This window comes from Anabrus simplex, chromosome 2, assembly GCF_040414725.1.
Source record: "Anabrus simplex isolate iqAnaSimp1 chromosome 2, ASM4041472v1, whole genome shotgun sequence".
Taxonomy (NCBI): Eukaryota; Metazoa; Arthropoda; class Insecta; order Orthoptera; family Tettigoniidae; genus Anabrus; species Anabrus simplex.
The window spans coordinates 953,913,823-953,938,393 of record NC_090266.1 but is presented as its reverse complement, the minus strand read 5'-3'; the positions used below and the strand labels follow the sequence as shown (position 1 = coordinate 953,938,393).

The following is a 24,571-nucleotide window of genomic DNA, read 5'->3' as shown; positions in this document are numbered from 1 at the left end:
TAATTAATTATAAAATTAAACTTAAATAATAGTCATAAACAAAAGGTAAATTTCTGAGAGTTACTATAAAAAAAACATTAAACACTAATTTCTTAAGTCTATGTACCATTTATAACATCTTTTTTTAAATACATTTCTACTATGTATATGTCTAATTACAGCCAGAAGGGAATTCCAAGAGCGTATGTTTGCAGGTATGAATGAGTTGCCATAACCGGTCATGCGGTAAATTGGGAAGCTCACCAGGGAAGAGGTATCTGACCTTGTAGGTATACTGTTTGGGGATGATAAGTATTTAAGGTCCATTCTCAGATAACTTGGTGTTTCAGTACGGAGAATGTTGTGAACAAGCGAAACAGAGTGAAGGTTTCTTGTCTCCGTCAAATATAACCACGGCAGCTGTTCACGACAAGGCGATGTATGACAATACCTGGGCATATTTAATACAAAACGGGCGCATGTATTATATGCCCACTAAAATTTAGCGTAAAGTGTGGTGCTTAGGTTGTACATTACGTCACCATAATCGAAGATGGGTAGAATTAAGCTTTGAACAAGTAACTTTCTCGTATTGGCTATGATGGTTAGCTGTTTACTACTCGTTTGCTGCTACATTTGTGTTCATAGCACTTAGTACAATATGGATACCATTAGATTGCCCTTACAAGAACAGCTGTTTGCTGAAAGGTGAGAAAACCAAACCCCCCCTTCCTCACCCTATTGTATTCCCGTAAACAAAAATATGGAAGACAGGAAAGAGCAAGATGAAGACTACATCTTTCTTTTTTCTTTAACTCAGAACTGACTACATGAAATGGTTAAATGGACAAGAATGATCATTTTAAAACAGCAGTTTGCCAGAACTTCAGTCATTTGCTTGTGCGCATTATATTTATAGAAACGTAACAAAGGCAGAAAAACAAATTTTATTATTTTAAGGCATAAGTCATCACTTCATGATTGATTGATGCTTGTTGTTTTAAGGGGCCTAACATCAAGGTCATCGGCCCCTAATGGTATGAAATGAAAGAACAAAAATGTCAAATTCATCCACTGACCAAAAAAATAATAATGACATGAAGAATGAATGGATGGACATGAACCCCACAAAAAAAAAAAAAAAAAAAAAAGAGGAAACAAACAAACAAAATACAGTGGATCAGACTCAAACAAAAATCATACATAATTGATTACTGACCAAGGGACCACTCATAAAGCACAATGATGCTTGATGTCTAAAGGGGTGCAAACTCCATACCTAAGGCCCCACAGAATGGTACATGTTGCGAGTAAAGTAGAACCATGGTACTTGTCATGTTGCGGTACTAATCAAAAGTAGCGAAACTCACGGTGTTCCACACAAGACGGTACTACTCATAAGTAATGTGCTTCGTACAGGTAACGCAGACCTATGGTGTTTCACACACAATGGTGCCACTCATAGCCAACGCAAACCAATGAGTTTCTTCACCTACGTGTACTAGGCACGGATGCCGGTCCCACGGGCTCCGTGGTGTTCCTCACATAGTGGATACTAATCAAAGGCAACGCAGACCCACGGTGTCGCTCATATAGTGGTACAACTCACAGGCTACTCCCAGATCCGCGGTGTTGCTCACATGGGTACGACGCACGGGTACTGGAAAACCCACAGGGGAACCAACTCTCTGCGGCTACTAATCACAAACCCATTTCGTATCGAATATAGTGGTACAACTCGCAAGTACAGGCAACCCATGGTGTTCCCCGCGTGATGGCACGAATCAAAAGCAGTTTCATGGTTCCAATTTAATCATCCCTTGGTCGCCCCTTTTAGTCGCCTTTCACGACAGGCAGGGGATACCGTGGGTGTATTCTTCATCTGCGTCCCCCACCCACAGGGGGTAGTGCGTTTGGTCCGCGAGAGGTATTTTATTTCCCTCAAGTCCGCCGGCAAGCCGGTGAGGACCCTCCTATCCGCCACCTGGGATGCGCCACGTGGGAGTATCACCTCTCCCCCTGCTACGCCAACGTAGCAGGTTCGTGGCATCACTTCATAGGAAATATGATAGGAATATTCCAAATAATATCCAATTAATTTTTGTTCTATTTTTTCATAAAAGGTGCTGGTACTGCATTCCGTTGCGTACTACCCCCCCCTCCAAAAAAAAAAGAGATAGCACTGACTAAATCTCATTCATTTCACATCATTTCTTCTGATATTTTGTACAAGTTATTTCTTGGAACTTTTCACTAGCCATTTAATTATCTATCTTATTTCCACTCTTAGCCACCCACAGAGTGTCCTCATTTTCTGTATGTTAGGGTTAATACCTTAATTAAGACCATGGCTTTTCCTGTCCCATCATCACCAGAAGACATGTCTGTGTTGGTGCGATGTGAAAAAACTTGTGAAAAGAAAAGTTAGCGGGCATGATAGCCGTTTGACATTGTCTCTGGCTTCTCACCAAGATGACTGCAGTTCAAACCCCAGCCAGTACATAAGAGAGTTTTGAAATGAAAGTCACATCCTGTATTTCAGATTCCATATTAAAAGGAAGATCCTATAGCTATGACCACCATATCATGAGTTATGTAAAACTATAAACTTACTTACTTTAAAAAAAATACTGATCTGGCTCATGAAATAAAAGCCTTTTGTCTGAAGACTAAATTTATGCTAACTAATCCCACAATTAGCACATGATTCTCAATAGCCATTTCCCATTCATATTAGCTTTCTTGTACTTCCTGAACTTGCTTGTTACCTTCTGATAACATTGTTTATGTATTTCCCATGAGGCAGTGAAATGAATCATATACCAGTACTATCTTTGATGTTGATTCTCAATTTTTTGTTACTCAGTGCTTTTGCTTGCTTTCTTGATACTCTCAGATTTTATCATAATGCTTGATGAAGATATATGTTCGACCTTAAGCACCTGATACAACTTAGATGCTGTAATTTTTGGCAATCTTGCTTAAAAGAATACTCTCTGCACAAATTTACTCCCTCTCAGTTATCAAAATGGTTTGTGTTAGTTTTAATGATTTGTCACTAACTTTGTTATTTTATAATAGGAACATCATGTTCATTGCTTTAATTGTTTGTTGCAAATCTTCACCTAATTATCATTTGTTACTGGATCCAAAAAAAAAAGAAAAAAAGAATGGCTCTGGCTTACTTTCTGCATGTCTCCATGTCTGTATGGTTATGTTTTATGTTTTGCACAAAATGTGATGTGTGGTTTTTTGTTATATTGTGTTTTTATGTTTAAACTAGAAATATTAGTTATCTTGATAAAAATCATGGGAAGTCATAAGAATGTGGATTAGAAAACATATATTATTGTAGCATAGAACAGATCTTCATGTGTCTTCCACTTTTCTTCCTTTGTTGAATAAGTATAGAATAATTCCTTTCACCTTGTTTATTTTCACATTTTGAGTATAATTTTTAAAATATAAAACAGACCACCTCAAACCTAGATTACAGTGTGCAGAATTTGGGCTAAGTTTGGCATTCACTGTAGTATTATACTTAAAAGTCTTGTCCTTTCATATACTTACAAAATATATATAGAAGTCTTGGATTGTTTGTTATACAAATAGTATTAACGTTACTGAATACTTGATTGACCTCAGTGACACAGTCAGTAAGACATTGGCCTCCTATTTTCACAAGATTACAGATTTGTTCTTGGCTGAAGTCATGGGGTTTGAGGGTGTTTTAGAGGATGGTTGCCTAGTTGTACTTAAGAATAATCACCACTACCACCTTTGAGGGTGTTTATATGAAACATTTCTCTCATGGCTTTCAGCACAGTAAAAATCAAACCCTTTGACAACTTACTGCTTTTTTGAAAACTTGTTATTTTTATGGATCTGAAAACAAAACCTTTTGATGACACTGTTTGGTCTAAGTTCACTAAAATACTGATGGTGATTTACATTGAGTAGAATGAAGAAGAGAGTTGTCTACAATATGTACAAAAATCAAAATATGGTGATAAGATTAGAGGGACATGAAAGAGAAGTAACAATTCAAAAAGGAGTAAAGGATAGCAGTTTGTCTTCTCTGAAGAACAAGCAGTACAGAAGTGGATCATACCACTGTGTGGGAATAACTCTAGGAAGGTAACGATAGAACATGCAGCAAAGGGAATCAAAGAGAAGCGTAAAAAAAGGAATCATTCTTCAAGAAGAGGCAGTAAAAGTTTTCAGATCTATAGATATTATTTGTCCAAGTGTGCAAGAAGATTTTGAGAAGACCGGGCGAGTTGGCTATGCGGTTAGGGGCGCACGGTTGTGAGCTTGCATCCGGGAGATAGTGGATTCGAATCCACCTGTCGGCAGCCCTGAAGATGGTTTTCCGTGGTTTCCCATTTTCACACCAGGCAAATGCTGGGGCTATACCTTAATAAAGGCCACGGCCGCTTCCTTCCAACTCCTAGGCATTTTCTATCCCATCATCGCCATAAGACCTATCTGTGTCGGTGCGACGTAAAACAAATAGCAAAAAAAGATTTTGAGAAGATACTGAATTGTGGTATATGCAGTCAGGCAGACAGGGATGAGGCTTTCCTTCTCAAAAATCCCACATGTGTTTGAGTACTTGGGTACAATAATGCAATTTGCCTATCTTGCCTCCCCCCCCCGCCCACCGAATTCTGAAACCTATCCTTTCTGGTATAAAGAGAAAGGAAGAAAGGAACCAAGGAGGAGCTGCAAGGAGAGACATTGAGTTAAGTTTGTGGCTCTATAGGGCAATCTGTAGAGGTCAGTACTGTGCTGGCTTTGTATTTGCAATTTATCAGCATCTGAGCTCAAGTTAAATTGTCCCTTTTTTTGCATCCCAAGACACAAAAATATATTTGTGCTTGTGATAACTCTATGTTGGATAAATGTATAGGTATATGGTCTTGTTTTTAAAAAGAGAATCAAGTTACTTCATAAATAACACAAATGTGCAATACCAGGATGCACCATGTCATTATACATTCTATGGTCTTACCAACACACTAAGCAAGTTCAAGTAGCTGTAAGCTTGTTCTCAGGAGTTGGTGGTTGGTGGGTTCTAACTACCTCATCAGCATCACTGAAGATGGTTTTCCATGGTTTCCTATTCTCAAACCAGGAAAATGCTAGGGCTGTACCTTAGCTGGTGCTAAAGTGTCTGCTGGCTCTATGGGATGTTCACATGTAGGAAAAGTTTTGCTTTACTTTCTATCTTGTATTAAGCAGGTCAAGACAAATATCACAAGACTCTTTACATGATGTAACGATAAGATGAGTGAGATACATTAGTTCTGAGTTCGGAGGGAACCCAATATCTCCAGTTCAATATCAGTTGCAATATTTTTGCTTATATGAAGAAGTCCATATTTATTACTCTTATGGAGATTGATAATACTGAGGAAATTAACAGAAACAGCAACATTGTCATGATGATACCTTTTTCTTTTTTGCTAGTGGCTTTACATTGCACCAAAACAGATAGGTCTTGTGGCGACAATATGATGATACCAGTAGGCTACCTAACACATTCATATCTGAAGCTTCAATTATTTTAGAACAATTCTTATATCATAAAACCAAAGACTGTATCATGTTCCTGTTATTCAGGCTGTAAAATTTGTGTTCCAGGTTGTTTTCATCAAAGCAAGATTAGAATGTTATTATATGTAAAACTATGAAAATGATTAAAACTTAAAATGGTCTTCAGTTCTGCACACTGCATATGAAGTGTTCCATTTTATACCATTAGTAGTCTGAATAGCTTCAAATTTGCCCAAGAGAACTACATTTAAAAATGTGTTCTTATGATGTAAATTATTTAAAAAATGTTAGTGAGTTAATTATCCCATAGCTTTAAAATCAAAATGTAGTTGAAAATTAAAATGTCTAATAATTGTTGTTGTATGTTTTATTTTTCAGGACAGGACAGGAACATTCCAAGGAACCAGCCGTTTCAATCTTCCTATAATTCAGACCAGCCTGGATTGTCGCAGGCAAGAAGAGATGATTCTACCTCCAAAATAGGACTCTGGGATCAGTTTGGAAACAATGTAACTAATATTCATGCCCAGACAATTGGTATAGACTCCCAGGAAACAGTAAACCGTGGTCGTCAGGGGACTAGTGAAGCTCCCTGGTTTAATTCCAGCACCCAAAGGACAGTGTCAAATAATTCACATTCACATCAAGATATGGTACCAGCTATAAGAACAAGTGAGCTTCATGGACAGAATTCTACTACTAGAAGTGATCCCCGCACTTCTACTACTAGAAGTGTTCCCCGCATCCCAGCTTGTAATGCTTCCTCAGCTTCAAGGACAAATAAGCAGGGACAATCAGCTGGAGCACGGAGTCCTGAACTTCATGCAGTATCCAGAGGCAACAGACGAGTAGCAACGCACAGTGCTTCACAGAAGGCACAAGCACTTTCTAATTCAAATGAAAGTCTTGACAAATCTGAAGAAAGTAGATTTCAAACTAATTTTCCAAAGGTTAGTTTTTCTGAAAATAATCATAGACTACAAGAAGAAAATATTAAGAATAAATCAAGGACAGTTGTTTTTCAGAGTAGAACTCAGCCTCTACTGAATTTGACTGGTAATAATGATAACTTCAGAGAAAATATCTCCACAGTGAAGAATTTTCAGAATACTTCAAATATCAGTATGAATAATTCATCCACTCTCTCAGTACAAGGAAGGATCGTCACACCTGTTATTATACGAGGAACTCGTCCTGATATCTCCACAGATGTTAGAGAATGGGAAGGAATAGCAGCAGCAACTGCTGGACCATCATCATCTGAGTTTAAAGGTAACTAAACTACATAACTTGAAGAATAGTCAGTAAACGGGGAGAAAAAATTTGTTTGGTTAGTTGTAAATTCTTATCTTCCAGCAGAACCAATAGGTAATAGTTATCATCTTATTGATGATGGTGGGCTATTTCTATTTACACCTTACAGGTCTCAGCTTTAATGTTTGAAGGAATTATTCATCTTTCAAGAAATTAAATGATTACTACAGAAACTGTACTATGTATAGTATGGTAGTTTTGAAGTACATTAGGATCCCATAAATACTGACCACCAAATAAAGAGAGGTTCCTCATTATCTGGCAATGATCATTCACAGAGTGTCTGACTGACAATGGTATAAAATAAAATTTGATGAAAGGTTCAACTGTAATCAATGCTTATTGTATCAATTTTAGCTGCTCACAGTGGTAATTATACTTGTTTCTGAGCCTAGATAGGTATTGGCATAATAATGAATACTGAAGGACACCCAGCCATAAATAATTATCATTCTTTAGCTGTCCTTACATATACTTAAACACATTTGTGGATCTTGATGTCAAAATCTGTTGAGCACAAATGTAAACAATGGTAAGCACATTGGGTGAATGGTGCATTTATACAGTTGGGAGTTGAGCAACTTGAATCTTCAGTGTCCCTGCTAACATTGTCAGGAGCATCAAAGGCATCACATTCAACTGGAAAATTTAGCTTTCTTCCAGGCATGCTTAATCATGTTATCGAATATGAGGGCACTAATCTGCTTATGGATAAGCGCATGAAGGTTGATGGTAGAGTTCTGGCTCTGGAGATAAACATCAATGATGTCTAAAAAAGGTCTCTCACAAAAACATTTGGCAAACTTTTTCCTTTGGCCAAAAAAGTATGCATCCAAAGGGAAGTTGCACCAGGTGGAATGGTTACCTGTCTGTGTTTATCTGGAATTGTTGTTGTTTGGATCGTTAGTCCATAGACTGGTTTGATGTAGTTCTCCATGCCACCCTATCCTGTGCTGACCTTTTCATTTCTATGTATCTGGAATTACAAACAGATTTTTTTGATGGAGTGGAAATGAATCTAGAACCAGATAACATTTTGTTCCAACCTTATTGTTCAAGAATACTCTTGTCCACTTTGCCAGATTTTGGACAAGTTATATCTGTATATATTAGAAGGTCAGCTCATATTCTGTTGCACAAGGGGAACAAATGTGCCAGTTGGTTCACACAAAACAATAAGAAGTGGAGAGATAAGTTAACCTTCCATGGATACGATGGAGTGAATTGTATACCAATGTGGATGTTCCAGATGATGATTTCTCTCTGACAATTGTCTCTTACACAGATGCTAGGTAGTGTGCAATCTTTGTGAATTTTATAATTAAATCCAAACTGGTCAGTATTTAGAATTTCATCTGGTGAATAATTAGGAATGATTTTGTCAGTGAATTCTGTACCAAATGCAGTCACAGAATTCTCAATCTTTTCTTATGATTGAGCATGTTCGTAAGTTACAAATATGTAACTTTGTGATGAGTCAGTAAGGGCAAGTAAAATCTGCAGATCATTTATGCCTATTTACAACAGTAAGGGCAAGTAAAATCTGCAGATCCTTTATGCCTATTTACAAAGATGACATTAATACCTGCCAGACACTCTGCAAATGTTCCTTTCAAGTGAAACATGCAACTGTAATATATTTCTTGCATTAGAATTTGACAACATTGCCATGAATACGAATACAGTACTATAGCTGATGCATGAAATCTGTGTTATCTTGACTGCTGTGAGCAAACAATTGAGGGACTGAATTGTTGGAATCTATGCATGTATGGTTTCTTTTCATTATTTAATTTTCCATTCACTGAGGTATGGAAAGAGGCTTATAAATATTACTATACCTTACTATGTTGTATGTATGTATGTTGGGTATTCAGCCCGAAGGCTGGTTGGATCCTCATCAGGTCCACCATTAGCTGTCATAGATAGCCTAGGTGTCACTGAAGAGGCGTACTAGGGAAGTGAGGTGTGAGGTAGTTCCCCGTTGCTTTTCTCACTGAGCCAGAAGTTGCTATTGCACATCAGTCTCTCAAGCCAACTAAAATGCGTGCACCAACCGACCCTATGAGAGACATTTTTCACACCTTTCATAGCAGGAACTGGCTGCATAAGGAATGGCATTACTAGCATCACTCATACCTCAGTCACTTTCATATTGTCAAAGCCAAGGATAAGACAGAGACAGGTCAATGAAAGTAACACTGTAAACACTACATCTTGCCAGCAAAGGCAAACCTTACTACGTAAACAGATATTTTTGTTTTGTATTCTTCTTAAATTTAAGCATCTGAAATGATTTATCAATTTATTATATTAAAATTTTTTTCTCTTGGATAGCACTGGTTAATACGAGTATTATGTCTCTGACATCTTGTTATTCAATAGTTTTCCAACTTTCTAGTGTTCTTCCTATTGCATTGATATCTACCTAATCCTACTGTGAATACTGTCACAAGATTTTCTGTGAATTGATGTAAGAAATTTTGAAGTACTAACACTATGCATTACATGGTCCAGTTATGACCAAAAGTAGCAAATCACAGTTGTGGAATGAAGACCATACACTACCTTTGTATTTCTTTGCATCTTCAAGCAAAATTACTCACTGCTGTCACAAGTTTGTGCTCCAGGGAGATGAAGTGGGAAGTCTTGTCTCATAGATTATGTTCTGAAGCTATATGCTTTACGTCGCACCGACACAGATAGGTCTTATGGCGACGAAGGGACAGGAAAGGGCTGGGAGTGGGAAGGAAGCGGCCGTGGCCTTAATAAAGGCACAGATCCAGCACTTGCCTGGTGTGAAAATGGGAAACCACGGAAAACCATCTTCAGGGCTGCCGACAGCGGGGTTCGAACCCACTATCTCCCGGATGCAAGCTCACAGCTGCGCACCCCTAACCGCACGGCCAACTCACCCAGTATGTTCTGAAGCACAGAACTGGGTTTTTCTGAAGCAGTTTTCAAATGTTAGTAAATACTCCCACTTCAAAATTGAGTTACAGGTGGTTATATGAAATTCAGTATTTCTCTGTTACGATGATGATGTCAGAAGTCTATTGTTGGTGAAGTTATAGGACAATGAAAATTGAACAATGTTTGTGAAAATGAATGACTGAATGAATAAATGCTCCATTAACCCCTCAAGCTAGCAATTTAATCCCGAGCTGCTCACTTTGCAGGTGGTACTTAAATTGAAGCTCAACAGACGTTTAGACACCATCAAGTTAAAGAATTCATCATGTTAAATCTACGAAACATAATGTAATGAAAATTTTAGGACTACTTACCAAGTAATATATGTAATGACTGCAGTTTAGGATTCTCCATAACCACCCAGAATATTTGCAAAAATATATAATTTGAATAAGTTCCAGGTATATATCAGGCATTTTTACAAAACAAGCAAGAAATAATTTTCACTGGGGATGTAGGCAGTCTGAAAATTTTCATGTATAATTTTCAGGAAAGGCCAAAATTTGAAAAGCTTTCTAGGCCCTGTATATGTATCCTGCATAAAATTGTTAACAAAATGCAAATATTGCTAGATGAGGTCAAACCTGTCTCTTGCTATGTTTGAGGAAGTATAGGGGTTTCTAGAAATCCATCCCTGGGGAAATAGCTCGTTACTGTGGGTTTCTGTATTATCCCCATCAATTTTACAAGACCCAAGAACAACAAATTTCCCCCCTTGTCACTGGCTCCCACTTCTTGGTGCATGCTCTTTGTTTCAAGGAGGCGCCAAGTACAGTATACATTCTGCCGCATACGTAATTGTCTCTTAAACAATTAGGTCAATCACTTTATCATCAAAAAAGAGCAGAAAAGCACTGAAACAGTCTCAAAATGTGTTTTGGCACCTGGCACACTCGTGAAGGGGATTTTTTGTGTGCGTGTGACAAAATCGACTTCTTGCCACAACCAGTGAACAGCAGACAAAGTTATTACAACAGAAGCTGTTTCTTCTTCATCTTCATTGTCTACCACTTCTTCAGTAACCTTGTACTGTGCATAGTCATTGTACGTATCACTACCAAAAATATTGATTTCCGATACATCATTTCCAATACTGTCATCTATCAAACCAATAATCTCTGCACCCGTAAGAGAATGAGATGGTCCGACCATCCTTCTTCGACGGAGTAGCCTTCTAGCCTGCGAAGTATTTGCTTTTGGTACTTCACCTTTATAACTGGCAAGAATTTTATAGTTAGATATAGTTCATAAATCATTCTTGAGATGGCAGGGAAGGATGTGATACCTTCGGAAGTACCTTCTTTGAAACTCAGTAGATCACATTTCATATCCTTGATTGATATGAGTCAAAAGCATTATATATCGAAAATTTTATATTAGTTCTGATTATGAAACACAGATAGCAGTAAAATACACAACTTCTTGATTCATGAGGTGCAAAAAGATCATGCAAAGCAGCAGTGATGCATGTGTAATAGGAGTTATAACTTCCACCTGCAGTGGCAGTATGTGGTATGTCAAACCAGCTGAACGAGTATTGTCCACTGGACATACAATGTAGGTCAAACTGGCTTGAGTGGTTAAGAAAGGAATGGAGTGCTAAGTTATTATAAACCATACTTTTTTAAATGAAGAGAACTTGGCTGCATTTTGTACTTAACACAAGCAGTACTGCAACTTTGTTCACTTATGATTAAATCATGTACAAAAGGCACTAAGAAAGTTTTGCAATACCCAAAAACGGTTGGCTGGACACCCCTGTTATGGTGAGGGATAAAAAGAGGGGTGAAAACTGGTCTAGAAGACAGTAAGGCACGACCTTCACACCAATTCTTACCAAGCAGAGGGACTGAAAGCAAGTTAAGATGTCAGTGTGGTCTAAAGGTGAATATCGCCCAATTATCTGCTACAATTTTGCGCGTGGATTAACTGTTGACCAGTGTCTGAAGGAAATGACTCCTTGTGCTGGGGAAATACTGTCCACATCGTACAACAATTTTCTGCTGGTACAAAGAGTTCCAGAGGGGAAATTTTGGGGTTGAAGACGATCCTCGTTCTGGGCGACCGTTTGAATCAGTGACTGAGGAAAACATTGAAGCTGTGAGGAAAATGTTGCAGCAAGAGAGGCGGTTGACATATTGGCAGGTAGAAGAGACCCTCCACATCCCTGCACCAGCTATGCATTCCATTCTACATGACCATCTCCATGTTAGAAAGGTTTGTTCCCTTTGGGTGCCCCATTCACTTTCAGAAGAACAAAGGGCACATCGAGTGAAATGGTGCCGAGAAATGCTGAAACAGCTTGAAAATGGGACCTCGCGTAACGTCAATAGCATTGTTACAGGTGACAAAACTTGGCTTTATTATTACGATGTCCCAACAAAATCCCAGAACAAGGTGTGGCTGTTTGAAGTCACTCCTGTGACTGTGCGAAAGTCAAGGTCATTGAAGAAAGGGATGATTGCAGTATTCTTCACTAAATGGGCCATCCTGACTCGGGTTATGCTAGAAACACAAAGGGCAGTTACTGCGAAGTGGTACAGTGAGACTTGTCTGCCTCAGGTCATCCAGGCTCTCAAGCAGCTCCGTCCAAGGTCACGGCTCAACACTTCGCTCTTGCATCATGACAATGCTCCAACACATCGTGCTAATGTAACAATGGATTTTCTTGCCAGATCAGGGTTGACTGTGCTTGATCTCCCTTCATACAGTCCTGATCTTGCCCCATGTGACTTCGCACTCTTCCCAGAAGTGAAGATGAAGCTGAAAGGCGGCGTTTTGCATCCAACGAGGAGCTTCTGGCAACATGGGATCAAGAGTGTGAAAATGTAACCGAAGAAAAGTGGCAGAGTTGGTTCAGTGACTGGTTTCAACATATGGAGAAGTGTATTGAGTGCGGTGGAAATTATTTTGAAAATGTCTAAAGCGGTCACTCACATTGCAAAACTTTCCTAGTGCCGTTTGTACATGTAAGATTTAGTTTAGAAGCAGTGGCTGTAAGAACTTAATGTTGTATAACATGCAAGTTGTTTCTGGCAGTTTGCAGAATGAAATACTTTACTTTTGGATGAGTTGATTGTAGAGAGTGAGGATTAAAGTTAAAATTGCCCAGGAAGCCTAGCAAGAAAAAAAGAAAACACTTTTCCCTTTGTGAAAATCAAATGGTCATAAATATGTTTCCCACTCATGGCCATCCATCAGCAGCTGGTAATCAGATGGCAACCAGCTAAAAGACGTATCTTGCATGGCTGCTAGGTAACATTGTCTGACCATCCATCCATACCTTACATCACTGCCTGCGTGGTTGCTATGGTTACACTTCCGTCACACATTTTATCGCATTACATTGCACACATTTTTGGATGAGCCCCAGCCATGACATATTTATGTCAAAATGAGAGATTATCACTGATGGATGAAGGGTAAATCTTGCTACAATAATGTTTGAGAGCCATCATACTGGGTGGCTGACCAGCCCCTTGCGATTTAGTTATATGCATCCTGCCGATTTTACTACAATTCTGAAATGCATCGGTCCCTCTCTCTAAACCGGGGTAATATAACGAGATGTGTGTTTACGGGCTAGAAGATAGCAGGAATCGTGAGCGCCAGTATTAATTTATTATGGGTACCTTGAATGAACCAGTGAAACAAGCACAGATATGAAGAACACATACTTTACACCAGGAGGTGCACACACAGACCAAGAGCAGGTATTGTATATACTGGGAACTGCACACTGAAGTTAAGCCTTGCAGTAGTACACACGGCAAGAGCGTGGTGTGATATGTGATACTGCACAGTGCTCGAAGGTTCAAATCCCACACAAACACTTTTTTCTTTAACAGCCAGTTGCCTGGGACGTGGTAAGGTTGCATACTTGAAGATATGGTGTGTCATCATGGGAGATGTAGAGATTGTAATCAATATGGACCATTATAAATCAAACCACAATTGTTAAGTTAATTAAACTCGGTGATCACCTCATCAGTCCCAATTACTTTGAGGGCCATATGACGGGAGAATGCTATGTGTGGTTTCTCCAAGATGAATTACCACCATTCTTGGAATATGTGCCACTACTTGACTGTTGCAAGATGCGGTTTCTACCAAATGGAGCTCCACTGCACGCAGCGGTGGTCGTCCGGAACCATCTCCATGTGACATATCATGATAAATGGGTAGGAAGGGGAGCACCTGTCAGCTGACCCACCAGGTCACCTGACCTTATGCCCCTGGATATTTTTGTGTGGGGCCATGTAAAACAACTGGTGTACACACATGAGCTGGCCAGTCCTAGTCACCTTAGACAGCTCATCACTGAGGCATTCCAATCTGTTTCGCTGGAGATTTTATTTTGCAATGTGCCAGACGATCCTTACAACATCGCGTGCAGCTTTGTATCGACCAAGGAGGTCGTCGGTGCAAGCAGGTGCTGCGTTAAATGATGAGGATAGCTGAAATCCTATCATATGTTTCCTAGCCTATTCTAACTAGTGCTGGGAGTGGAGCAGTTGCTCCTATGATTGCAATCGGTAGTGTGAGTGCAGCTCTACATCCAATATTCTCCAGTGGTAAACTGTTGCTCAGAAACCAATTGTTGCTCTGGAGGTTGAGAGGAGGACAGAGGAACAATACTGCGTGTGTTCTGGCTTTCAGTTGTAGAAGTGGTGCGGAGCGGGCAGGCTCGCAACATGGTAAATACCATATCATGAAGAAGGCGAATATATGAAAATATGTACATTCCTTTTTTTTAGTGTTTGATTTGTCGATTACTTTTTTAAAAATTTGCTTTATGCCACACCGATGCAGATACCATAGTCTTATGGTGACGATGGGATAGGAATGGCCCAAGAGGTGGAAGGAAACCACCGTGGCCTTGATTAAGGTAATTCCGGCATTTGCCTAGCGTGTCAGGGCTGCTGACAGTGGGGTATCGAACCCACTATCTCCCAAATGCAATCTAAGAGCTACGTGACCCAAACCACACAGCCACTCACTCGGTGTGTAGATTACTAGAACTATGATTAAAATGCCAAAAAAGCTGTCTGATGCCTGGAATTTTTTAAAGTATGTGAAGAAAACAAATCTGCAAAATGTAAGGTGTGTGGTAAGGTTTTTCCATGGTGGTGGAATATCAAAACTAATGGACCATGTGAAATGGACCCACATTTTGAAGAAGTGACTGCATGATCTTGTAGTTGTAACAACATCCCTGTTGCAGTATACGACCGTAACACTGCAGAAAAGAAAAACTTAGACCATTCTTTGCCTCTTTAACAACTTTAATTTTTTTAATTCGTGGCAACTGATAAGCAAACTTTGTGAATTGTGCAGGACAAAGTGTTTAGAATATTTGTACGTAATTTAAACCCTCGTTACAAACGTCCATCACACCGCAATTTGTCAGATGTAAGTAATACAAATGAGTCATGTTTGCGTTACGGATCAGCATCTGAATAGGCCTGATTTTTTTGGAATATCTACATTGGAACATTAATATGATATACTCTCTGATGATATTTTCCAGGTACATATGCCACAGTTCTGTGTAGAATAACAGGCAAAAATTGCTAGTGACTTGTGTAAAGCCAAGCATGTGACATACTCTAACAAACAGGACAGTGAGAGCCCTTTTTCAGTTAGGGAGGAATTCAAATGCCTATCTCTTGAAATGTCTGTGTTCAGAGGTGCATATACTGCACATATGTAAGAGTAAGAACATTGTATAGAATACATCTTCACTTGTCCTGGCATACAACCATTACTTAAAATATGTATTTATATATGTACTGCTACTATAGTAAATACAATATATGGGAGTATGAAATCTACATTATTCTTTCCACCTGACTAGTGCACACTGCATGTTTTGTTTAAATATAACGTAACAGCAAATACATAGATTTCAAATGTACGGACACCAGCATTTACATTACATAGACCATTACAGTCACCTGCATCTGTGGAGGCCGTAGTAAAACCTATGTCTATCCATGTGCACTGCTACAACAGTACTCACGGAGTGACTTCACTCTTAGGTCTTTTGAGGAAGAGTGAAAACAACTGCTCTACTCCACTCCAACCAATCCCAGCATTAGTTGCAACCCTGAAGATGGTTTTCCGTGGTTTCCCATTTTCACACCAGCCACTACATTCCTGATCCTACCACTTTCCCATCCTTGCATCGCTGAAAACCTTTGTTGTCTTAGTACAACACTAAACCACTAGCAAAGAAAAAACAAGAAAGAAACAAGCACAACTAATAAATGAACCAGTAATATGGCTGAAATGCCACTATCGGTATTGTATTAAACTGGTCTGTGCTCAGTCGGTGGATTGTAAGAGGTTCAGAAGCAGTAAAACGACTGATATAGTTGCCTATGTGTCAGTTTGTTTAGGTAAACACAGTAAAATCAGTGCACTCAAGTAGGGATTTTTGTTATGGCGATTGTGCGAATTACTTTGTAATTGGAATTGAACTGGCTTATTTTTTATTTCATTGAATTTATTCTATTTTTCATTTCTGTGTTTTCCTTACTTCATTCATTTCCAGCATTTTAAAAATTGAAATATTAAACACCATGCAGGGAAAATCTTCGAAGCTTAACAATTTTTTGAAGTTGGTTGATTAGGTTGTCTGTGCTTCTTAGGTAATTTCTTCCCAGCGATTACACTTGCTTCCTACTGCTTCATTATAGAGGGTATGCTTAAATTATACCAACAAAAAATCAAGGATGATTTTGTGTTATATAAAGAATGATGGCACAGCTGGAATGTCAGATAAAATTGTTCTTTTCAAGGAAATCAGGTCACTTTTTTTACTTCCAGGCACGCAATTCAAATCAACGAAGTCGCCATATTTGCTGTGCTACAGCACAAGCTGCTGCCAGCTGCTGTGCTTCAAGAAAGGGAGGAGAGTGGGTTGCATGAGAGACAGAGACACATACCTGCCAACAATTCCGATTTACCCGGAAATTTTCAGTTTTTTAACTCTTCTTCCGATTTTTCGATTTATTTTTATTTCTTCCTATTTTTGACAAATATAACCTTGAGTACGGTCAATACTCTTCCCCTAGGATATATTATTGTGTGCTTGTGTAATTTATGCAACCTCATTTTCATGTGTATTTATTTGGCAAGTGTGTCGTCCATCGCCTTCTTGTATCGTATTTCCACTCACTGCAGCATCATGTGTGTTTTACAGCTGGGAATTCAGGATGGCAATCATCCTACAAGCGAGAGAGGCTAGCTTGCACTAGCGACTCTGTTAATCGGGACGAAGGATTGAGTTTCTTGTTCACGCGCTCTTAACATTGTTTCTGTGCGTAGTTTAATTCGAGTTGTAGGCCACGTGATTTTTCTTGCGGTTCTGTGCTTTTTTCCCTGTCAAAGTCATATGCTAATAATGTATGAGACATATTTATCTGTTTTGTATGTGGTAGTTTTGCGTATTTCAGTGTATTTGTGTTCATTCTTAGTTCATAATTTGAATGAAAAGAATGTATTTCAGAGAGCGGTGTCAGTGCGAGTTTCTTGGTATTTTCTCTTCACGTTATGTTCACCACATAACGACGTTATCTCAAAGTGTTGAGAGATATCTATAAAATTGAATTTCCTTTCATATTACAGGCTAATAAAGGAAAGTATTATGCATTTTGTTCTATGTTTGTTACATTTTCTTGTAACCATTTTTATGTTTTCTTAGTTCAAAATTGTAAAGGTAATGGTCAGCTTGCCTTGTAAATGTAGGCCTTTTATCATCGAGATCTGGGCGCAATATATGCGATAAAATCCAAGAATAAAAAAAAATTCCTATTTTTGATTTCTGAAAGTTTGCAGGTATGGAGACAGAAATAATGCTGCGTGTTAATGCACAAGTTTCTTCATTCGAGTCGCATGGAATTGTCCGTGTCTCTCACAGGCAATATCGGGACAGTGACCTAGATGTTAGGCCCCTTTAAACAACAAGCATGATGATCATCATCATACAGACAGTATCCACTGTTTGTTTATTAAGCAGCCGTAATTGCACACCCATTATAACAACACACAATAATTAAGACACACTTGTCAGTCAAGAAATGAACCCGATCATTTTTCCTGTCATCTGTTGGTCTCGGTAACGATCTTTATTATTGAACATCCACGAAGATGCATCGCTGCTGCCACATGATTGTGCATTCCTTAACTAACAATATTGTAAAAGGAATAAAATGAATGAAAGAAACAATGCACCCAATGTTTTTATTACAGTAAATCTTCAATATTTCCCCCCTTCTTCTTCTTCTTCTTCTTCTTCTTCTTCTTCTTCTTCTTCGATCTTCACGTAACAAGAAAAGCCCATAGAAGTTAAATCAGCCGAGCATGGAGGCCATTTAACTGGCCCACCATGGCCTACCCATCATCTCCCTGGATAATGGTCATTTAAATGCTGCGTGACATTGCAAGTGAAATGCGGTGGAGCGCCGCTATTGCACAGCCACATTCGGTGCCGAATACCCATGGGAACATCTTCCACTAATGCAGGCAGTGATTCTACCAAGAAACGGTAGCATTCCTCACCATTCAAGCAAGGAGGAAGGACATACGGTCCATGTAAATAGTCATCAACAATGCCGACCCAAATATTGACACTAAGCTGATGTTGAAATGTGTGCACTACTGTCACATGATGACTTTCTTCTCCCCCCCCCCCCCCCCCCCACCTCGCACAGTCTCCTGCCAATGGAGATGAAGGTTGATTTAGGAGGTTGGCGGTAATTAGGGTTTTGGATGCCATAAATAAGTGCGGTTTCTCTCCCATTGCCATTTGCTGTGCCATAAGCTAGGTGCACATCGGCCATTTCTTAGTTGGTGTACCGAAACAGAGGCATTTCCACCAATTTATACCCCAAGCTTAGTAGCCAATACGGACTGAACAACGTGTATACTGTCTACTGGGGCTGGGAAGCTACTGCACTAAACTAAGGTTTGTTGCTTTACGTCGCACTGACACAGATAGGTCTTATGGCGACGATGGGACAGGAAAGGGCTAAGAGTAGGAAGGAAGCAGCTGCGGCCTTAATTAAGGTGCCACCGGGCGAGTTGGCGGTGCGCGTAGAGGCGCGCGGCTGTGAAGCTTGCATCCGGGAGATAGTAGGTTCAAATCCCACTATCGGCAGCCCTGAAAATGGTTTTCCGTGGTTTCCCATTTTTCACACCAGGCAAATGCTAGGGCTGTACCTTAATTAAGGCCACAGCCGCTTCCTTCCAACTCCTAGGCCTTTCCTATCCCATCGTCGCCATAAGACCTATCTGTGTCGGTGCGACGTAAAGCCACTAGCAAAAAAAATAATTAAGGTGCAGCCCCAGCATTTGCCTGGTGTGAAAATGGGAAACCACGTAAAACCATTTTCAGGGCTGCCGACAGTGGGGTTCGAACCTACTATCTCCCGAATACTGGATACTGGCCGCACGTAAGCGACTGCAGCTATCGAGCTCAGTACTAAACTAAGGAGAAACTTGTGCATTCGGACCAAGCATTATCTGTCTCCATCTATCTCCTTCCCTGAAGTGCAGCGGCAGGCAGGGGTTTGCACTCTAACACAGCAAATATGGCGAGTTTGTCAATTTGTATCGTGCTCCCGAAAGTAAAAAGTAACCTAATTTTCTCTGACAATCCGATTGCGCCATCATTCTATATATAACACAAAGCGCATCCTGATTTTTTTATCGATACACCCTGTAAGATCAGAGCAACCATGCAAGAACACTGAAAATAAATCAACTGTCAATAAAGCAAGCTAACAAATTTTTGAAGGAAGGAAGGAAGGAAGGAAGGAAGACTTTGTCTACTTCATGAGGATTGTTTTAAAATATCATGCGTGAATCATTACGATAACCCGTACACAGGTAGTCCGGAAAGTATTGTGTTTAACATTCTTGACAGACAAAAAGTTGAGGTGGTTAAATAATTTGGCTATTTTTAGTAAACGTGTCTCCATTTTGACGTTGAAGGATTAAAATCTAATTTTAATTTTATCTTAAGGTAAATATAACATTAATATAAGAGGATCATACAATTCTATTTAGAAGGTCCAAAATAATAAAATACTGGAAGTATTGAAAAAAAAAAAAAAGAAGGTACTGTATTTTAACAAACATGGTATTTTATCAAATATGGTCTTAACACCAAATGCTTATCTGTCATCACATAGTAAAATTTTACATTTAAATAATTAGTTTCACTTTCTTAATTTCCTTAACTGTTCAATTCATTGCCAAATGTATTGTTGAAAATAGTCGGCGAATGAGAATTAGGGCTGTAAATAGTAGAATTTAAAAAATTTAATGTACCATTTGCAGATGTTATAATTTGGAGTACGTGCCACTGAATTCAATCGGAGGACTACGAGAGAACTCTGGAGGTTTAGCAGAAACAGCTGCTCCACTCTTACCATTCCCAGCACTACTTCCAACAAAGCTCCATACTGTATGTTACTATGCCATGCCATGCCAAATAAACAAAACAATCTGTGAAAGCTATTAAGTATGCAATCTTGCCACATCCTGTTAAAAAAAAAAAAAATCCCTTGTGTGGTGATAAACATAAAGCAGATAATTACAGGCCAGTCAGCCTGACATGTGTTATTTATAAGTTGGCAAAATTACTAACCGGTTTGATAGAAGGCAGTTCAGGTTTAGGAAAGAATATTCCAGTGAGGCTCAACTTCTAGTATTCCAGCAAGTTATAGTTGATAGTTTAGATTCAGAAAGTCAAATGGACTACTGTATATCACTATTGACCTAACAAAGGCTTTTGATAGGGTAGATCATGGGAGACTAGTGATGAAAATCGTGGCTATTTGAGTAAACAAGAGTGAAAATTTCTATAAATTAGAACTCAGAATTAGAATAGGTGAGGCATTATCTATTTTCCAGAACCACAAGCAAACGGCGTACTTAAAGGTATGATTCTACACGATAATGACTTCACGTACCATGTAAGGCAGTATTATAATACAATGTCCTTTGCATCCTTCTCTGCTAACCATAGGCACAATTCAGGATTAGCTCCTTCCTGTTTTAAGATTCAGGGGATGATTTGTAGGTACATTTCAGATTGACTGCCTACTGTAAACTTTCACAGAGCCCTTTATCGGGCTGGCATAGAAAGATCAGCGGAGACAACTTTCATACACCTAAGCAGCATATTATTCGAATAAATGACAATTTATGCAAATAAAGGACTTAATGAAATAAATAATATTTTTCTAATGAACCTGAGATGGAGTCCTTTCTTTTGATGTATAACACATGGGCATTAGTATTGTGGTTTTCTCACAATATTGCATTACACATTCAAATTATATATATAGATAGAGTAATAAATAAGTTATTGTGAGTGACTTCAAAAAGATATCAACAATGTTGTGAGATGTATAGCAGAGAATGATATGATGGCAAATGGGATGAAGAGTCAGGTTGTAAGTTTTACCAAGAGGAGAAGTACTCTCAGTTTTAATTATTTTGATGATGGGGCTGATAGTACCTCGTGGGGATCACTGTAGGAACTTAGGTGTTAATGTAAGGAAAGATCTTCATTGGGGTGATCACATTAATGAGATTATAAGTAAAGGATACAAATCTTTCATATAATTATCCCTTAACTATTGACGTACATTTTCAGTGACATCAACATGGACGTGAGGTCACTGAGACCACATGAAAATTAATTTGACTACGGAAGGGACGGTTAATGAGATAAATTGCTAGCTGCTTTTATATGAATAATTACACTTTATTGAACCCAAAACCACAAAAATATTTTCCATTTGTTAATTTGTATAACCCTCATACCTTCAGATTGCAGTCGCAGCAATTTTCGTTATTCAGAATACACTGTTCCATTTCAACACACACATATCCTTTACACTATCAACAAAAATTGACCCTAACTTGGGTATTAATGATGTTTGATAACCACTGCACTGAAATTAATGACAAATTAGACTGATCTCTTGTTGGGGTGGAAATTGCAAGCACTGAACTTGGCCCTCATTGTTACTCATACTCAACACATTCAAAGCAGATCTTCCGTGTACACCCCAAGCATACTGGTTTTTCACATCTGTAGCACTTGTAATAGGTTTTTCTCTTCTTTGCTAGTGGGCACAGACGACAAGTTATCCGTTTTTCAAGCTTCTCCTCGGAAATGTTGATACGCTCCGCAGGGATGCTCAAAATTCTAGAGATAGCGCCTCGAATATCTCTTGGGATCCTGGGATTTGATAATCTTCTTATCATGTGTGGCCTAGTGAGTTGAGCAGCAAGTTCTTTCAGAAAATGTTGCCTGGTCATTTGGGGGCTCTCGCGATAGGACTGATGCAAGATATTCACATTCACAGCTGCAATATCGACGATACGGAAGAAGACTGCCATCGGCCACCTTCTTGTTCTTCTACCTTTGCAGTAGTTGGCTGACATCTGATCCAAAGTATCTACTCCAGACTTCGTAGAATTATAAAACTGAATCATCTCTTCCTTCCCCGTGTCCGCATCAGTTGCTTTCCCATGGTGCATAGAGGATACTAACAAAACAGCTTTGTTTCTTTTCGGAACGTGTGAGAGAAGAGTTATGTCTTTCGTGAAGCCATACACAGAGGAACCGACCTTTCTCTGCTTGGAAGGCAAGAAGTTAGTTGGAATTTCCTTCTTGTTCTTTCTTACTGTCCCAACATAAGTGAGTCCCCTTTTCCTCAGCTCCTGAACAAGCTCCACTGAGGTGAACCAATTGTCAGCTGTTATATTTCTATTTGTACCCTGTATTGGTTCCGATAAACGAAGAACTGCCTGAGTTGGCTTTGAAAATTTTCTGTCTTCCCTTGAAAGACCTATTCCATCAGTGTCCTTCCCTGCATAAATATATGCATTGTACAAATAACTATTTTTCGAATCGGTTAGGCACATCAATTTCACTCCATATTTCTCAGGCTTGTTCGGAATATACATTCTGAACTTACACTGACCTCTGAAACCAATTAGCATCTCATCTACTGTTGCATTTGTGCCAATGGAGTAACACCTTTGAGAGTTCTGAATCAACATATTCAGAAGCTCAGATATGGGTGCAATAGGATCTGTCTCTCTCTGCTGCGTTCTGTCTTCAGGATTGTCAAAACGCAGGCTGCGCAGGAGAATGGAAAACCTTGTACCTGACATCACAACATGAAATATTTCACGGCCCGTACCATCAGCTGCGAAGACTGAAGCGATGTCCTCTTTGTTAGATTTGAAAACCGCCGAATAAATAAGGCGGCCTAGAAAAGCTTTCATTTCAACTGCGTCAACATTTTGTAATTCTGGTCGGGTAGACTTTCGGTAATTACTTCTCATTGCACTGAGTTTCACATTTGTCCATCGCACTAGTAAGTTCACCATTTCTTCACTAAATATTAGTGTCCATGCCGTAACAGGATCCACACTGTTTCCAACTCGAGCTGAAGGGCGCAAACCGGGAAGGTGAATCACGATATTGTGACGAGGTGTACGCACATTCTGTGGAGGTTCCGCAGACGACCATTTGTACCTATTTCTACCATAAAAACACTTAGAACGTGAATCATCAGGCAGTAGCGCGGAACTTTCATCCTCTTCTCCCTCTCCTTCAGTCTCAGTATCGGTATTGTGATCACTCTCTATTTCACTATCACCATCGTCCACATCACTCATGTCTTCTTCAAACCACTCGGTAATTGTTCCTTCGTAATTTGCATCACATGTTCGGACACTCGCCGAAGTACCTGCACGCTGACTCATTGCTACACACAGCACTATCAACTGAAGACTGCTTCAAACCATGGACGTGCGGTCACCCAGGCCGCTACGAAACTCATCAGCTTCTTATTGCAGCTGCATGGTTATTTATCACAGATAAGATAAATACAGTGGAGACGTCATCTTAAAATAGAAAGGTACTGCAAGCAAATATACTGGCAGGGCGATAAGCGAGGTGTGGCACGTGTTTACTTTTCCACCGCGTTCATGTTGACCGCACGTCCATAGTTAAGGGTTATGGGAGTATTTAAGGGATTGTAGTAAGGATGTAAAGAAGAGAGCATATAAATATAAGTCTCTGGTGATACCTCAGAGTATGGCTCCATTATATGGGACCCACACGAGTATTACTTGATACATGAACTAGAAGAGATCCAAAGGAAAGCAGCATGTTTTGTTCTGGGTGATTTCTGACAAAAGAGTAGTGTTAAGAAAATGTTGCAAACTTTGGTCTGGGAATACTTGGGAGTAAGGAGACAAAATGTTCGACTATATGGTATGTTACATTACATTATTATTTATAAGTTTCATATTCCGTATTGATTGGATTCAATGTAATAGACAAGAAAAATGTTCCACCGATCAATACATTTATTGTGAATGAATTATTGCACTAGTACCAGTTTTGACCTATCTTGGCCATCATCAGCTAGCACACAAATTTACAGTCATAGGACAAAATTACAAAGATGTTACATAAGAGCATCCGGATGTCTAATGAAAATGGAAGTAAAATATATTGCAGTATATTGCGTTAAAATATTTCTGATTAAAAGTGGTGATGGTTAGAATAAACTAAAACCTATTTATTGAACATGGACATGAGTACATAAACACATTAAAATATATATGCCACATCATAAGACACAAACAATATAGCACATTAAACACATTAAAACATGGTATATTTTAAAAACATCTATTGAAA

The 24,571-nt window shown here is 39.1% G+C and overlaps 1 protein-coding gene across 3 annotated transcripts in view; it reads left to right on the top strand.

Annotated features, from left to right (window-relative positions):
- Positions 1 to 24,571, top strand: part of LOC136864573 (protein spaetzle) — a 537,491-nt gene that overhangs the window by 427,094 nt on the left and 85,826 nt on the right. For 2 of the 3 annotated variants that reach the window (XM_067141753.2, XM_067141752.2), the window contains one exon: positions 5,917 to 6,810. The exons of the other annotated variant lie outside the window; for it this stretch is intronic. In XM_067141753.2, the coding sequence (XP_066997854.2) occupies positions 5,917 to 6,810 (894 nt within the window). The remainder of the gene's footprint in view (positions 1 to 5,916; positions 6,811 to 24,571) is intronic. 3 annotated transcript variants of the gene reach the window in all.